Source organism: Dipodomys spectabilis, unplaced genomic scaffold (assembly GCF_019054845.1).
Source record: "Dipodomys spectabilis isolate Male_0828 unplaced genomic scaffold, ASM1905484v1 ptg000157l, whole genome shotgun sequence".
Taxonomy (NCBI): domain Eukaryota; kingdom Metazoa; phylum Chordata; class Mammalia; order Rodentia; family Heteromyidae; genus Dipodomys; species Dipodomys spectabilis.
In genome coordinates, this window is record NW_024870834.1 from 7,548,781 (window position 1) to 7,566,598 (window position 17,818).

Below are 17,818 nucleotides of genomic sequence, written 5' to 3' on the forward strand. Positions count from 1 at the left end.
TTTCCCCCTTCTCCCCCAGTCTTTAATTAGATTATTTGCATCCAGGAACGTGCACGATTCTCCTTCACCTTAGCCTGTGCAAACACTCAGTAGTCATGTGTGTGTGGTAACCCCGGGCATTCGTGCATGTTCCATAAAAGCCTTGTAGAACTCAGCTTCTCTTCCTCCAAAGTAGAAATAGCCAAATGAACTCTCACTTGACACACTATTAAGATTAAGAGACAGAGCTATAGACAACGTCAGGGTTAACAGGCTAGGTTACCTTGTTAAGTAGAGACGCAGGACAGCAGTGGGAAGGCAGGACCGATGACCGAGGCCCCGCGTCAGTGTGCTTTGTTAGGAGCAGTGTGAGAAGGGAATAATGCTTCTGCCTTGCCTGTCATGCATGGCTGTGATGGCTGAATGACGCAGTGTATGTGACAGTACTGTTAACTCCAAAGACCCAGGAAAACAAGTACTAAGATCTAGAAGACAGGCATGGTTTTAAATTCACGGAGCTGTGAATAAAGGCAGGAGGTGTCAGAGGAGGAAGTGAAGCCAGGCAGAGGGGAGCTCTTTGCTGACCTGCTTTGGCTCTGAGCAGAAACTGATAGGATCGTGAACGTGGATAGAGGCACATCCATATGAACTTGGATGACAAGAGTTTAGGTCTAATGAGTCTTCATGCTCTACAGGTAATGCCACGTTCTCCTTTTGTTACTTTTTTCTTTTTCTACAAGATACAAGAGGAAAGGAAACTCCTGTCTAGGTCTTGACCCTAAGAAGCAGTGTATATCTTGGGAAGGGGCTTCTGCCTCAAAGAAACACTCACACAAAGCCCCAGAACGCTACTTTACAAAGAAGAGTGTGGGATTACTGAATGTCGATGGAATTGCTGTGAGCTGCAACACTGAGCCTCCCTCTTCTAAGCCAGTCTCATTCATCCCAGTGAAGGACTCAGATGATGTGGCTGCACCTGTTACAAGCTGGTTGAATCCTTTGGGGATTTATGATAAATCAACCACACAGTGGTTACATGGACATGGTCCCCCCGAGCAAGAAGGGAAACAGCCAGACTCACAAGTCGACAGAGAGAATGCTGTTCTCAAGGCCAAGGTAGAGGACTTTAACAGGAGAGTTCGGGAGAATCCTCATGATACTGAGCTGTGGCTGGCGTTTGTGGCTTTTCAGGTAAGTGTCACTGTCCTACTTTTCTTACTTTGTAAGAGAAGACACATTTTATTTGCTCTGTAGCATTGCTTTTGGTTTGGCTATGGATTGAATCCAGAGCCTTGTGCATGCTAGGCAAGCACTGTATCACTGAGCTACTAACCCCGCCTTTTCTTGTTTTATTTTGAGACATGGTATCACTGAATTGCCTAGGCTGCTTTTGAAATTTGAATTATTTATTTATTTTGGTGGCACTGGGGTTTGCACTCAGGGCCTGATTCTTGCTAGTAGGTTCTACCACTTGAGTCATTCCCCCAGCTATTTTTGCTTTTGTTATATTTTGAATAGGGTCTTCACTTTTTGCCTGAGCCAACCTGGACTTCGTTCCTCCTATTCATGCTTTCCTCATAGCTGGGATGCCAGACCCACACTACCATACCCAGGTTTTCATTGTGATGGAGTCCTGTAGCTGAACTGGCCTTAAGTCATTATTATTCTGATCTCAGCTTGATGGGAAAGTGGGACAGATGATCTAGGTCTGGTCATCTCCCATGAGCTGGTTTTGAAACACTTTTTGAGCGTTATGAAGAAATTTGGTACTGTATATAAAGGTTATTAGAGAAGTAGAGGTGTAGCTCAAGTGGTAGAGCACCACCATGAAAAAGGTAAGTGAGAGTGTGAGGCTCTGCTCCCATGCCCCGGTACTACAAAAAAAAAAAGAAAAGAAGCAGCTAGAGCTTGTCCAGTGAGAAATCCAGTGACCCGTGAGGAATAAATGGAGCCGGGGTAGGTAGCAAGTGCTGTAGATGCTGTAATGTTACAGCATTTGAGAATGAATGGAGCGAGATTGGAACAATTTTGTGTGTGTGTGTGTGGTTCTGGGATGGAACCCAAGGCCTTTTATGTGCTGGACAAACATGCTGCCACTGAGTATACTCCAGCCAGGGAATGGGATCTTGCCCACCAGACAGAGGCGTTCCTGAAGTACAGACCACACGGGCAAAGTGCACACAAGTGTGAGAGTGGGCTGGTCAGGAAGTCCCCTGTGCAGGCCCTTAAAATATGTGGCTCTGTCTTCATTCTTCATTGGTGAGGCTGGCTCCTCTTTTCAAGGCATTGCATGCTAGTTATTGGTACATAGACATAAATACGAATGGCAGAGAGACAGGCCAGTCAGGTGAAATGAAGACCAAGCATACCAGGTTAGAGCACCACCTTAGGAAATGAGTTTCAAGATTACTTTTTGTTTGGTGTGTTTTTGTTTTTTTTTGTATTGAGGATTGAACCCAGGACATTTTACTTGCTGGGCAAGCGCTTTGCCACTGAACCATGTCCCAGCCCTGAGGAAACAAGTTTTTAATTAGAAGTTATAAACTGGGTCTGTGTAACAGTTGTTTTCATGATTTCTTTCTTTTTTCTTTTTTGGTATCTGTCCTGGAGCTTGAATTCAGGGCCTGGGTGCTATCTCTGAGCTTTTATGCTTAAGGCTAGCACTCTAAAGCTACAGCTCCACTTCTGCCTTCCTTGGTAGTTAATTGGAAATAAGAGTCTCACAGACTTTCCTGTCTGGGGTGGCATTGAACTGTGATCCTTAGATCTCAGCCTCTTACGTATTTAGGATTATAGGTGTGAGCCACTGGCGCCTAGCCAACTATTGGTTTTGACAGGAGGAAGAGACATTGCAGTTGATCCTCTGTAATCCATGAGTAAATTGGTGTTTGTGTTGTTGAGGATGAGGCCATGAAGTGTCCTGGCCTGTGTGCACTGGAGGAGGGAGAGGAGAAGCGGAAGAAGTCACTGAAGCTCCTCCTGGAGAAGAAGCTGGCCATCCTGGAGCGGGCCATCGACTGCAACCAGAGCAGCGTTGACCTGAAGCTTGCCAGGCTGAAGCTCTGTGCGGAATTCTGGGAGCCCTCCATGCTGGTCAAAGAGTGGCAGAAACTGATCTTCCTGCACCCCAATAATACAGCCCTGTGGCAGAAATACCTTGTATTTTGCCAGAGCCAGTTTAGTACCTTTTCAATATCCAAAATTCACAGTCTGTATGGCAAGTGCTTGAGCACTCTCTCTGCAGTTAATGACGGCAGCATCTTATCTCACCCCGCATTGCCTGGCACCGAGGACGCCATGTTTGGTAAGGAGATACCAGATACAGTTTGGATTTAGTAGAGAATGAGACTATATTCTGGTTTGCTACAAATTATCAAACACACACACACATATTTAAAACAAGGTATGACTGGTTAATTATAATAGATTAGCCCAGCCCTCAAGATGGGTGGGTTAGAGCCAGAAAAGTTAGGTAACTTGGACTGGACAAGCAGTTCCAACTTTCCTACTTATTAGCCAAGTGAATGTAGCTGGATCTTTTAACTGTTTTGATTGTCTGATTTTACTTGTCAACACCCGTTTTAGGGTCTCTAGCAATAATACTCATGAGATGCCCTGCTGACCTCATAGATGTCAGGTATTACTGTGCTGTTCATATTTTTGGTGTGTCCCAAAGGAGACTGGAATAAAAATTTGAGCAGTAGCCAGATAACGGAAGGCAGCACAGAATGCAGGGGCTGGGGCATGTCACTCATTAGTGTGAATTATGGATTTGTTCCTCATTGGCTGCAGTATGAGCTCGGGGAGATTCTTACCCTGCTAGAGCTCCTTCTCCACAGGAGCAGTAGGTTGCCTGTGCTGTGGGTATTGTGCAGGGCGCCTAGCTCTGTGTGCATGCAGTAAGCACTTGTTTGAGCAGAACTCCTGTTATCATCATTGTCAATGTCTAGAGACTGAGTTTCTCTAGAAATACTAAACAGTGCGCTGATGTAAATGGTGTCGTATATGGGGCTGGAACATGTATTTAGCATGTATCAGGCCCAACATAGTTTCCAACACGAATAAACAAAAAAAAAACATGAGATTTTTTTCATAAAGCCTCATTTGACATTACTTATGATAGGCTGACATCGCATAAATGGAATTACATCCTTGTTAAGGTGAACTGAAATCAAACATGGAACACTGACTTTGTAGCATACTGGATGTGTGATGAAATTGCTGGTAGCAAATGCCATCTATGAATGGGGAGTTCAGATTATACTTTCCAATAACTACGCCATCTTTCCTGCCATTTTTTTTTTTGGTGCTAGTGAGCATTGAGTGTTAGACATTTGGCATCAAGGTTAAATTCTTGACTTGTTTTTAGATACTATATGTAGTTTCTTTTTCTTTTTTTTTTTTTTGGTCCAGTTGTGGGGCCTGAACTCTGGGCCTGGGCGCTGTCCCTCAGCTCTTTAGCTCAAGGCTAGCACTCTACCACTTGAGCCACAGCGCCACTTCTGGCTTTTTTCTTTTTGCTTATGTGGTGCTGAGGAATCGAACCCAGAGCCTCATGTATGCAAAGCAAGCGCTCTACCACTAAGCCACCTTCCCAGCCCACTATATGTAGTTTCTTGTTGTTAATATTTATATTCTGGCCTGGAGCTGGTTGGCTCATGCCTGTAATCCTAGCTACTCAGGAGGCTGAGATATGAGGATCGCGTTTCAAAGAAGCCAGCCCAGGCAGGAAAGTCCGTGAAACTCTTATCTCCAATAAACCACCAGAAAACCAGAAGTGGCGCTGTAGCTCAAGTGGTAGAGTGCTAGCCTTGAGCTGAAGACCTGAGGGACAGCACTCAGGCCCTGAATTCAAGTCCCACTCCTGACAAAAATAAATAAATAAACATTAAAAAATTACATTCTGTGGTAGTTTTAGATAAATACCAGAAACAGCAGACTTGGCTTACAGTGCTATTGTTTGCCCTTTTAGATTAGGACATGTCTGTACTGTAGGGTTGAAAGCTAAGAGCAATTCTGGAAAAATGACTTGTCTTGGTGTTTGAGTAGCTGTTCTTTGTTTCTCTGTGCTTCACCTAGGGATTCTTTGTTTTCTGGTTCACAGCCCTCTTTCTGCAGCAGTGCCACTTTCTGCGGCAGGCTGGCCACTCAGAGAAGGCCATCTCCCTGTTCCAGGCCATGGTTGACTTCACCTTCTTCAAACCTGACAGTGTGAGAGATCTGCCAACTAAAGTACAGGTACCAAGCTCTCCTCTCCTGACCATTCTGTGTGTGTGTGTGTGTGTGTGTGTGTGTGTGTGTGTGTGTGTGTGTGTGTGTGTGTGTGTGTGTGTGTGTGTGTGTGTGTGTGTGTGTGTGTGTGTGGTGTGTGTGGTGTGTGTGTGTGTGCAGAGAGAGAATGAGAGAGAGAGAGAGAGAGAGAGAGAGAAATATTTCCCTGATCCAAGAGAGAGAGAAATATTTCCCTGATCCAAGAAAAATTCCATGATGAAGCTGGTAAAATACGGATAGATAAAAGAAACCTCTATCCCTCCCAAATCTAGAGCCTCAGCGATGGCCTTAGTTTTATACCTGGGCCCTGGTTTAAATGCAGGTCCTCTCTATTAGTTAGAGGAGCAGGGGGCATGGCACACTTAGACCTGGGATCACTCTTGAATGCCCTGGACCTTGTGTTGCTGATACAGTGAAGCTTCCCACTGCCTGCAGTCTTGGCCTGACTTGCAGATGAAGTTATCTATAGGTTCTTGTCAACACCAGACCTCACTGAGGTGGGTTCATCTTTTAGATGACAGATGAACATTGTCAGCAGTGTTATAAACAATAAAAACATCTCAGAGCTACTCATGTAAGATAACCTGACTCCTTTTTCCACTGAAGGAAATAGTTTTCTGCCCTGCAGGAGGGCAGGGAGGAAGATGGCAGAATAGCTTGAAAGGATTTCTGTGTGGGCAAGGACTCCATCATGTGGTAGTTTCATGAATTGCCAGTATAAACCATTTTTATCATAATTTTACCTCTAAACAAAGTTGGCTTAGAGACTCATACCCATTAATATAAGTGTGACAGGTTCTTACCAAACGACCAGGTCAAACAATTTTAGGACATGCTTTTATATTTGAAGAATACAGTGTGCTCCAGAAGTGATTCTTAGCCAGGGAACTGTCAGCGCTGCACCCCCACCCCCACTCTCTGCTAAGCCTGCTGGCTGTCCCCAGGACCTCGCTGGTGGGTAGAGGACACTGCCCATGGCTGATGCCCTGAGGCCCACCGCTCTGTGATGTCAAATAGTAACAGCGCCTGGCTTTCCCAGCCTTCACAGGACAACTTTGAAGCAAGGCTTCTCATGCAACAGTGTCCCCCTTGCCTCTGTAGCTGAGAGACATGGTTACCACCACCATCAGCATCACTGGTCCGGATTCCTGTGGAATAACCACATTGGTTGTAGAAGTTATTCTTTTTCTCCAATCACTTTTACAAGCGCAAACCTAAGAAGAGCAAGCAGTCTTCCCAGCCCCTTCCTGGGGTGACAGGCACACACTTGCAGTCTCACGCCCCATCACACCCTTGTTTCCATGCCCTTCGCTGGCTCCTGAGGGACCATGCTAGTCAGCCCAGGCTCAGGGAGTGGAGGCCTGTGGCCCTCGGCCCACGATGTCCCTGTTGGGAACTTACTTGTCCTCAAGAGATTTCTTGGAAAAGCTTTTGTGAGAGTAGGTTGTTGGCTCTCTTTCAAAGTCCTGCTGCCAATTGATAAGCGGATCACATTCTTGCTCAGCGCTGTGCTCGCCTTCCATTCCATGGGAATTATTTATTTCCAGTGAGCTGGTTTCCAGGACCTAGTGTCCTGAAGATGGGGGTGGGGTGGGGGTGGAGGAGGGCCCGCAAGGCCTCGCATGTGCATGGATGCCCTGTGCCCACAGTACCTGCTGACGCCTTAATAAGCGCTGAGCACCACACTGTTAAGATAAACAGTTACTAACGCGCGAGTTGGTGAGTTTCCTTCCCTTCAAAAGGTCTTGACAACAAATGACTTCAGCTATTGTTAGGGACTCCGGCGGCACGAGAGGCGCCAAGGACAGTGCCGCTGTCACTTGTCCCTGGTGAGTTCCCTTGGCAGGCTCAGAACCAGGAAGTTAGCGCTCATGCCCAGCTGCAGGCTCCCATTGCCACACCTGGGCCTGGCTTCTCGTGCCCTAATCCTGAAGACTAAGTCATCATTTCGCCTGTGCCATGTTTGATTTGTTAGACATCACTAGGTCCAGCCCAGCGTCCAGCATGCACAGAGGTAGGGTGAGGTGATGGGTGGCCCACTGAACCAGGTGATTCTTTTGCTGCTTTTGACTCACACATTAGGGGTCCTAGCTTCTAATGCCCAGTGCTCAGCAGTTTTGTACATGGTGGGCCTCACTTGGGGTCTTTTAAACCTCCACAGGTGGAGTTCTTTGAGCCCTTCTGGGACAGCGGGGAGCCCCGGGCCGGGGAGAAGGGCGCCCGGGGCTGGCGGGCCTGGATGCACCAGCAGGAACGGGGTGGCTGGGTGGTCATCAACCCAGGTAAGCCTCACTCCCCTTCCCCCCAGGTAAGCCTCACCCCCCCCTTCCCCCCCAGTAAGGGTAGATATGTTGTTGTCTTCCTATTTGTTTAACTGTAAACACTGCTTATTGGTAGCGTAAGGACATTTACAAACATCAGAATGTAAAATAATACATTAAAGTGGATGTCATGGCAGGATAGGCTGTTCTTTCCCACGGCCGCCTGAAAGCGTCTACCTCCCTCAAGTCTGAGCACTGCTCTCTCCCGCTCTCTGCAGACTTGAGCTTCTTTTATCAATGTGTTCTAATAAGAAGCAAGCTTTTGTTATAGCTTCCACCCCCATTCCTTTCTAGTGTGTACTTATTAAAACACTTTTTGTTCTTCTGGCTATGTATAGATTAACAAATCCTTTGAAAAATCATTGTTTTTTAAGGAATGTTACAAAAGGATTAACTAGTGTGTGTTACACTGTCATTCCACATGACCCAAGTGCTTTACAGATCCACACTGGAGAACAATGTGGAAAGGTGATTTTTACTATCAAGGCAGGGCTCTGTGTGTCCCCTTGGAATTAACAATGTATCTATTACAGAAACTCTTGTATTGAATTTAATATAGTTCTAAGAATCTAATAGCGCCCCCTCCCCAAACGGGGAAAACAAAAGATGGATGGTTCTCTTGTATCTAGAAAATGAGTTGATAATCATCTTTGTTTTTATTTTTAATTTCTCAAATCCATCTTGACACATTTAGCATTTAGAAGGTAATTGGGACTCTATCCTGCATTTCTTCTTCATGTTTTACTTTTACTTCTAGTTATTCTGTTGTTAGGTCTGTCTGTCCAAAGCCATACAATCTTTTGATATATATTTTTTTGCGGGGGGGAGGGGGGCGCGGGAGTAATACTAGAGTTTTGGCTCAGAACCTCACACTTGTTAGACAGGCGTTCTACTTTGGAGACACACCTGAAGGCATGCCCCTCCCCTACTTTTGCCTAGATGAGGATGATGATGAGCCAGAAGAAGATGACCAGGAAATCAAAGATAAGACGCTGCCCCGGTGGCAGATCTGGCTAGCTGCTGAGCGCTCGCGGGACCAGAGGCACTGGCGTCCCTGGCGCCCTGATAAGACCAAGAAGCAAACGGAAGACGACTGTGAGGACCCCGAGAGACAGGCAAGTGTCCTGTGCCGCGGGCGCCTGACTTCACTCCCGCCAGGAGGCTGCGGGGCCTCCTCTTGCCTGTGCTCATTTCCTTTGCCCCAGTGATGGGGAAGCAGTGTCCCCTGGTGTAGTTCCTGTCCCCCAGAGGGAAGGAAGGCTCCTATGGCCACCCTTCTGGAGATCACCTTCCAGGTCATTCACTTAGGTTTTCTTTTTTTTTTTGGTCAGTTGTGGGGCCTGAACTCTGCGCCTGGGCGCTGGCCCTCAGCTCTTCAGCTCAAGGCGAGCACTCAACCACTTGAGCCACAGCACCACTTCCATTTTTCTGGTGGTTTGTTGGAGATGAGTCTCACGACCTTTGCCTGGGCTGGCTTTGAACCGTGATCCTCAGATCTCAGCCTCCTGAGTAGTTAGGATTACAGGCATGAGTCACCAACGCCCAGCGCCCACTTAGGTTTTCATGTGACCCTGGGGAAGGACAGGCTGTAGATGCAGGTTCTATGGTCTGGATCACTGTCGTAGATTCCTTAATTATATCCACTGTCCCATCACACTCTTGGGTCTGTGGACATGTACATGCAGCAACTAGATTGGACTAGAAGCCCCAGGGACAGGATGTAGAGGCCATATTGGGGCAGCTGGCTCACACGGTGTCTTGATGGAGAGGGAGCGAGTGTTGCCCTGTTGACAGCGGGCACTTCACTTGTGCTGTGCCACCTGCCCTCTGGCTTGGGTACCAAGTAGCTGGCAGCTTTTGACGGAAGAAATGCTGTTTCAACACCTGCAGCCCTAAAGTAGTACTGGCTCTAGCTTCTGTGTGACCTGTGATGTGTATAGATCAAGACGTCTTCTTGGTAACCAGGCTCTGTCCCTCCCTGCAAGTGAAGTGCCTTTAGATGGAGGGTTTTGCCTCTTGTTCATTGCTTGTCACCTGTACCTGGAACAGTGCTTATCCTGTGGGAATACTCCTGGATGCTGAAAAGATATTTGATGGGAGCTTGACGGCTGCAGTGTGCCAGCATTTGGGGGTGATGCGTGAGATGGCCAGGCTGGAATTAGGTTTGCAGAGGAGTGGGCGTGAGGTGATTTCTGGACAGCAGAAGCAGCTTCCAGGGACACCTTCCCCCTCTGGCCTGACATAGGAGGAGAGCAGGGGGTGTGAATCTACCCCAGAGGCCTCTTTCCTGCTGGAAGCTGAAGGCATGGAGGAGGGCAGCATCTTTTCTTGGCACTAGAGGAGTCTGTAGACTTCATGGTCGGCTTGCAAGTTGTTTTTCAAGGTTCAGAATTTCATTTGTCCCCTGGAAGCAGATTTCAGAGCAAATGGCTGCTATGAGCAGTGTCTGGTCATTTAGCTTTTTCTCTAATGGAAGTGAGGGTTTGCTCATTTTACTGTGCTTGTGTTCTGAGGTCCTCTGCTGAGAGACACAACCAGCCAGCCAAAGAGAACTTTGAGACAAAGGATGGTGTCTTTGGCTGGGTGTCAAAAAGGAGCTACATGAAATCAGCTGCGAACATGCACCACTGTATTGGTTTCTTTTCATTGCTATTCACACACTCCATTGCTCCTGTTCCCTTCTTACTTGTGCCCGTCTGTCTCAAGCAGATTTCCTGAAGTAATCTGTGGTCAAATTAATCACAAATAGTAAATCATCCTTACTGAAAACAAAATAATTTGCCAAACTAACTACAAAGCAATTGTGTTGTGTTTTCTGAAACTCTAGCTGGATGCTAGGAAAGCTGTCAGCTTCAGCCTCTTGCTCCTCCCTCCCCCCTCGCTCTTCCCCTCCCCCTCCCTCCCCCCAGCATTGCAGGGAATTGGTGGTGCCCAGGCATCCCCTGCCATTGGGGCTGTTCTCCAGCTTCTAGTCTTTTGTGTTTTGTAGAATTCTTAGCTCCTATTTAAGATCTATTTTGAGTAATGTTGATTCATTAGTACACTGCATAGAGTTGTGAGGCGTTTACTAGCTTGATTAAACAGTCCCGGATTCTGCCTTTGTTGCAGGTGCTGTTCGATGATATTGGGCAGTCTCTGATCAGACTCTCCAGCCAGGCTCTGCAGTTCCAGCTGATGGAGGCTTTCCTGCAGTTCCTGGGCGTGCCTTCAGGCTTCATCCCGCCGGCCTCCTGCCTTTACCTGGCCATGGATGAGAGCAGCATCTTCAGTAGCGGACTCTACGATGAAAAGCCCTTGACAGCCTTTGATTTTTCATTTTTGGGCATCAGCTGTGTTGGCCGCATGGACCAGTTGGGCTGTCTGCGGTGGACCCGCGGTCACAACCGAGAGGGCGAGGAGTTCATCCGCAATGTCTTCCACCTCGTGATGCCCTTGTTCTCAGGGAAGCAGAAGTCTCACCTTTGCTTCTCCTGGCTGCGGTATGAGATGGCAAAGGTAACTTCGCATCTCTTCCCCCCTCCTCCTCCCCACCCGTGGGGCCTTCTCTATTGTATCAGATCCAGTACCAGATCCAGTACAGGCTCCTTTGAGTACTGTGTCCCAGTCCTTCCTGTTTTTCAGGGACTGCTGATGGCACCTCAGGCATGGCTCCCTCCACTTCCCCCACCCTCCAGGAAGAGGAGGCTAGCAGGCACCAGCCCCGATCTCAGGGACTGGAGCTGTCTGCTGTGTGAAGACTTGTCTTACCAGATGTCTAGGATGATATGGGCACTTAGTGTTAAGAACCAAAATAAGCTTAAGTGGGGTTAGAGGATTTAGGGCTTATTAGAGAAAATAAGCTACTTATCCTGTGATTTGTAACTATCTGTTGAAAAATTAGTCTCCCTCTGGCGTGCTGCCCTCTGCTGGCCACTCTTAGTATTGACTCCTAACACCCAAAGTTCTCCAGCTAACTACTTACTACAATTTAAATATACCAGATTGTTTCAAAATAGTGTCTTTGAAGGAGGGTGCCAGTGGCTCATACCGGTAATCCTAGAAGCTCAGGAGGCTAGGATCTGAGGATCGTGATTCAAAGCCAGCCCATACAGGAAAGTCCATGAGATTGTTATTTCCAATTAACCACCAGAAAACCAGAAGTGGTGTTGTGGCTCAAAGTGGTAGAGCACTAGCCTTGAGCAAAAAAGCTTGGGAACAGTGCCCAGGCCTTGAGTTTAAGCCTCACAACCAACCTCCCCGCAGCCTACTCCCCCCCAAAAAAGTGTCTTTGGTAAAGTGTAGTGACCTCATCTCTTTGGAAAAGAAAATTTGGAGCATAGCAGCCTTAAAGTCCCAATTTCTTTCTCAGCAGAGAGAGTTTCCATGTTTTATTAGATATGTAATAAAAGAAGTACAGGTGTCTTTGCATTGCCAGGGCTTCCTGAAGTTACAGTGTTTTGGGGTTTCCTGGAAATTCTAGAGCACTCAAAGTCATTCTTTTCTTGTGTGTGTGTATGTAGGTCATTTGGTGTCTGCACACTAAAAACAAGAAGAAATTAAAGTCACAGGGGAAGAACTGCAAAAAACTAGCCAAGAATCTCCTCAAAGAGCCAGAAAACCGGAACAATTTTTGCCTCTGGAAGCAGTATGCACATCTGGAATGGTTGCTTGGCAACATAGAGGATGCCAGGAAAGTTTTTGATACAGCACTCAGCATGGCAGGCAGCAGTGAGCTGAAGGACCGTGAGCTGTGTGAGCTCAGTCTGCTCTATGCCGAGCTGGAGGTGGAGCAGTTGCCAGACTCCAGAGAGACGGCCACAGCCCGGGCTGTTCATGTACTAACCCAGTTGACTGAGAGCAGCCCCTCTGGGCCATATGTTGGGCAGGTAGTGGCCACTCGGGTTTTGAAAGCTCGGAAGGCTTACGAGCATGCACTGCAGGATTGTCTAGGTGAGAGCCATGTCTCTGATAGAGCTCCTGCCGATTCCTTGGACTGTTTGTGTAGTTTGGTCCGGTGCTTTATGCTCTTCCAGTATTTGACCATAGGGATCGATGCAGCTGTGAGGCTATATGAACAGGTGTTTGCCAAACTGAAGGACTCCATTTCTCCAGAGAGCCCTGGCCTGAAGGACCAGAGTCACCCCCAGAGTTTGAGCAGTGTTCTAGAAGCTGTCAGCCTGATGCACACAAGTCTGCTGCAATTCCACATGAGAGTGAGTGTTTACCCGCTGACTCCACTTCGAGACGCTCTCTCGGAGGCTTTGAAGCTATATCCTGGCAACCAGCTGCTTTGGCGGTCTTACATACAGATTCAGAGTAAGTCCCACAATGCCAGCAAGACCAGGAGATTCTTCGATAAAATCACCAGGTCTGCCAGACACTTGGAGCCATGGTTGTTTGCAATTGAAGTGGAGAAGCTGAGGAAAAGCCTGGTGGACACCGTTCGGAGGTAATTACAGGCCACCTCTCTCATGTGCTTTACAGGCCTTTCTGCAGTGAGTGCTGTCTCCTCCTGTCTGCCAGGCCTCCATAGCACAGCCGTGGATGTGGCACAAGGCCAGGAACCCCTGCTGTGGTGCACTAGGCGATCACAGAGTAGATAACTGATAGATGAACGTGACACTTAGAAGGTAGACCCCATCCCTCCCTAGAGGCTGGGTGGCTGACTTCCTGGGCCAGCCATCTTGGGAACCCGGCTGCTATTTCTGTGTGCAGGGGGAGGCTCAGGGGGTCTCAAGCTGAATTGAGCATAGTTGAGCACAGGCTCTGGAGGTCAGCTCTCTGATCTTAGTGTGGGCTCTGCCACTTAGTGCTGGGTGGCCTCAGGCTGTCAGTCACTTGACCTCTAGCAGGTTCCTCATCTGCCAGTGAAATAATGAAGAAGCTGGAGGTGCCAATGAGGTCAGTGCTTGGCACAGACCAGTGCATAGTAATTGCTAGGCTTCTTGAAGTGTCATGCTCTCCATCGAGGATATTACGTGTGCAGATTAGTAATTGTTTAGGCATCATTGTTCATTGTGGAATCTCTGCTGATGCTTCAGTGCAGCCTTATAAACGAGGCAAAACTGCCTTTGCGTGGTATTTCAGTTTGCTTATTCCTTATTTCTTCCATTATTTTATTCACTCTGCCTGAGTCTTACTTTGTCTACTTGCAACCAAAAGGTTTTCCATCCCAGAGCGTGAGATTGCTTCTGATCACAGGCGAGGTTTGCCGACAGTGCTGTAGGCTGTGTGGAGCGGCAGCGCCGATCGCCGCCCCCAGACACGCTCGGGCAGGGGTGCCATCCTCCGCCATACTGCAGCGACAGAGGGGAGAGGATCCACCTGGGCTACATGACACCTTGTCTTACAGGGTGGGCGGTAGAGAGATCCACGCCACCATCCCCGAGACGGGCCTCATACATCGGATCCGAGCCCTCTTTGAAAACGCTATGCGGAGCCACAGTGGCAGCCAGTGCCCCTTGCTGTGGAGGATGTACTTGAAGTTTTTGGTAAGATGATACTTTGACACCATTTTGTTTTGACAGCTCTTTTTCCTTCAAAAGTGACAAAAAAGCAAGTGGGAAGGCTGAGGGGGGCCTCCCATTCGCCCTCACACCCCCAGTGTCACAAGCTTGCCGTGGTTCAATCCTTAAGGACCCTGATGGAGTAATGGCAGGTCTGTCCGGGCTGAGGCTCAGTGAGGACACAGCCATGTGGCTGACTGGCAGAGACCAGGCAAAGAAGCCTTGTTGGAACAAACCAGAAAGACGGCTACACCCTAGCTAATCTGACCAGCAGTGGGAGGGAAAAGACCCAAAGGGGACATCACAGCTAACACAAGTGAAATCCTGAGGATCGTGAGGAAATACTTTGAAATGCAAACTATATTCAAATGAGCTGGAAAATCTGAGAGGTGGTACACTTTTAGATGCACTTAAATTTCCAAAACTGAAATAGGAGAAGTGACTTAAATAGGCCTATAACAAGCAATGAAATTTAAGCAGTAATAATTGCTAACAAAGAAGAGCTCAGGAGTTGACGATTTACTGCCCAAGTCTATCAGACATTTAAAGAACTAACACTAGTACTCCTCAGACTTTTCCATAAGCTAGAAAGGAGAAGAAATCTAGATTCATGAAGGATAATCCTCATCCCCAAACCAGACAAGGTCACAGCATAAAAAGAAAATAGAACAACTGTCTGAATAAAATACTTGCAAATCCAATTCAGTAACATTAAAAAAGGTCGTCCACCATAACCAAGCTTAGAGAGAAAACCAGCTGAAAACATGGATAGTCTCAGACTTTTTTTTTTTTTTAAAGCAAAAGCGACCCAGAAGTTAATTTCAGAAAGGAATACTACTCTGTAGAGCACCCTAGATTTTAGGTATAGAGAGAATATTCCAAGACTAAAATTTCTGATGTGTAGTCTTTTAATAAGATAAAAACCTATTAAGTAAAGCTATCTTTTTCGTTATCAGTGTGTGTGTGTGTGTGTGTGTGTGTGTGTGTGTGTGTGTGTGTGTGTCCCTCTGTCCTGGGCCTACGTGCTATCTCTGAGCTTTTTTTTGCTCAAGATAGCACTTTACCACTTGAGCCACAGCTCCACTTCTGGCTGTGGGTATTTTAACTGGAGGTAAATCTCACAGACTTTCCTGCCCAGGCTGGCTTCAAACTGTAATCCTCTCATCTCAGTCTCCTGAGTAGCTAGGATTACAGGCATGAGCCACTGGCACCTAGCTTTATTGTTTTTAATTTGAGAAAGGGTCTCCTTATGTAGTGCAGGCTGCATTGAAACTCAGGATCTTCTCGTCTTAGCCTCCTGAATGCTACCGTTCTGCATTATCATAATCCCAGGCCTGGTGGTTTGATTTCTCTAAAAGATAATTTTCATAAGATGGTAAAGATTAAAAGCAAAAATGTCCTCATTCGCACAAGGTCATTAGCCTTACCTCAGTGACAACCTCATTTCAAGTGCTGTTACTGGAGCCAGGATGTAATAGCTCCAATAAAGGAGACATAGGGCTTCAAAAGTCAGAAGTGATTTGGGCAAAGGTGGCTAACACATGTAATCCATGTACTCAGGAGGCTGAGATCTGAGGATCAAGGAGGTTTAAAGCCAGCAATGGCAGGAAAGTCCATGAGACTCCAGTTAACCACCAGAAAACGGGAAGTGAAGCTGTGGCTCAAAGTGGTAGAACATTAGCCTTGAGCGAAAAAGCTCAGGAACAGTGCTTAGGCCGAGTTCAAGCCCCACGACTGACAAATAAAAAGTCCCAAGTGTTAAACATCACCACTCTGGTGCTGTGTGGATGGCTTGGCTGTGGTGCTGAGCTGGTTCTCTGGTTAGCTGGGCTCCATTCCCCCCAGCTACTCTGATGGAGCCAACTTCCCACACAGGTCAACAATATTGGGGACCACATGCAGATTGTACAAATTTTTTTGTCTTAGTCTCTTCTGTTGATCCTACTTTGTCCTCTTGCCTTAGGTTTCCCTAGGAAACAAAGAAAGAAGCAAAGGTGTGTTCTATAAAGCACTTCAACATTGCCCTTGGGCAAAGGTGAGTTTTAAAACACTGACCTAGCTTCAGTTGAACTAGGCCCTTCCCAGACACTGGCTCAGTCCAGCCAGTGTCATCTGAGACTTAGCTCTGGGAGTGCAGTATCCCATCCTGAGCCTGTCTAGGGCCTTTTCCTAGTGAAACTGAGCCCTGTGGAATCTGAGGCTTGTTTCCCTTCCTTGCCCTGGAGCAGGTCTTTGGAATACAGCTATGGTTCTCCAGCTTCCCACCATCTTTCCAGTTGGGATCCATGTCCCCGCCCAGTCAGGAGACACCCGACCAAGCGGACGGTGTCTGCAGTGTCTGCCGCCTCTGGCTGTAGTTGTATAGAACCTGAGCAGAAGGGGCAGGCTAGGGGAATGGAGGGCACCTTCTAGGCCGCATGCCTTGTTCTCGGAGCTCTTCCATACTCTGCAAGTACTGGCAGTGAGGATAAGTGTTTCTTTGTCCATAGGTGCTGTACATGGATGCCATGGAATACTTCCCTGATGAGCTGCAGGAGATCCTGGATCTGATGACTGAGAAGGAGCTCCGAGTGCGCATGCCCATGGAGGAGCTGGAGCTCCTGCTGGAGGACTAGAACCTGGCTGCCAGCTGCGTGGTTCTAGAACAAGGGGATCGTGTGGGATGGAGCACAGAGCTACAAGTGTTTCTGTCATTTGTGTCTGGATGTATAAATGACACAAAGGCTATTCTGCATATTATATATGTGACAGTGTACATGCGTTGAGTTGAATCATACCAATGGCAATGAAATCTTTGTGGTTAAGGTGTACATGCCTTCCTGTTCTCTCTGGTCCTGTCCAACCATCTCTGGTTCTGCCACCCTGTGGATAGCTCTCAGTGCTGCCTGCTTTTCCACTAAGCTAAATCTCAGTGCTGACCTGTACCCTGGGGACCTGGAATGGCCTGTACAAGCGGGCAGCGCCTGAGCAGCTCCTCACATCGAGTGCTAGCATACTATCAAGGGTTTGCTCTGGGTAGATGTTGAGTAGAAAAGAGATGGAGAGAGAACCTATTTTAGATAAAAAAAAACAGTTCTGTTTCAGTTGGCGACAGGAAAGTCTGAAAGACAATTGAGACTCCTCCCAGCTCATAGACAAATATGGTGGGCAGGGAAAGAGTTCTGAGCTCATCCAAGGCAAAAGGACCGTTGCCCATGTTTGTCAGGAGCTGGTTATTTTCTCTGGAAGTGCTCATCACATCACACCACAGGGCCCACATGCGTTGCTGAGCTGCGGGGGACCAGGAATTGCTCAGGTGGCTTCTGCTGTGTCAGATACAAGGGGCTGCTCTGTGGGCGCTGCTTACAATACACATCTGTTTTACTTCCAAAAGAGAAGACATGGTAGCCCCTGGCACAGGCCAACCACTTGCTGCAGTGGGAGCTATCAGTTCTCTCTAAAATCTCTCTCCAGAGAAAGGGCTTCAAGAACCAGTGGCTTTCTATAGGCAGGCAGGTGGTCTGTCCTGCTGCCCAGGTGTCAGCAGCCAGGAAGAAAGTGCTCTCTGAAAACCCTCTTGTTCAAGCCCTGACTGAGCTTTGAGGAACCTGACCCCTGCTCTGCTGGAGGGCAGCCTCTGAAGGTTGGAAAAGCCCCTAGCTGGCAGCAAGCAAACAGGTTCTCCTCTGGTCTTCAGAGATGAACACAGTCCTGCAGACAGGCTAGTTCCCCACCCTACCCTACCCTGGTAAGACACAGGTTTTGATCTCGAACTGAGATAAA

At 47.6% G+C, this 17,818-nt stretch overlaps 1 protein-coding gene across 2 annotated transcripts in view; it reads left to right on the top strand.

Annotated features, from left to right (window-relative positions):
* Nrde2 (NRDE-2, necessary for RNA interference, domain containing) overlaps nucleotides 1–16,864 on the top strand; it is a 39,044-nt gene extending 22,180 nt beyond the window's left edge. The window contains exons 5-14 of one of the 2 annotated variants that reach the window (XM_042692497.1): nucleotides 720–1,170; nucleotides 2,881–3,283; nucleotides 5,084–5,217; nucleotides 7,412–7,532; nucleotides 8,511–8,686; nucleotides 10,680–11,066; nucleotides 12,071–12,999; nucleotides 13,903–14,041; nucleotides 16,020–16,091; nucleotides 16,546–16,864. In XM_042692497.1, coding sequence (XP_042548431.1) covers nucleotides 720–1,170; nucleotides 2,881–3,283; nucleotides 5,084–5,217; nucleotides 7,412–7,532; nucleotides 8,511–8,686; nucleotides 10,680–11,066; nucleotides 12,071–12,999; nucleotides 13,903–14,041; nucleotides 16,020–16,091; nucleotides 16,546–16,671 — 2,938 coding nt within the window. In that variant the 3' untranslated portion in view covers nucleotides 16,672–16,864. The other variant, XM_042692498.1, reaches the window with a different exon arrangement.
* Nucleotides 16,865–17,818: the final 954 nt, after the last annotated feature.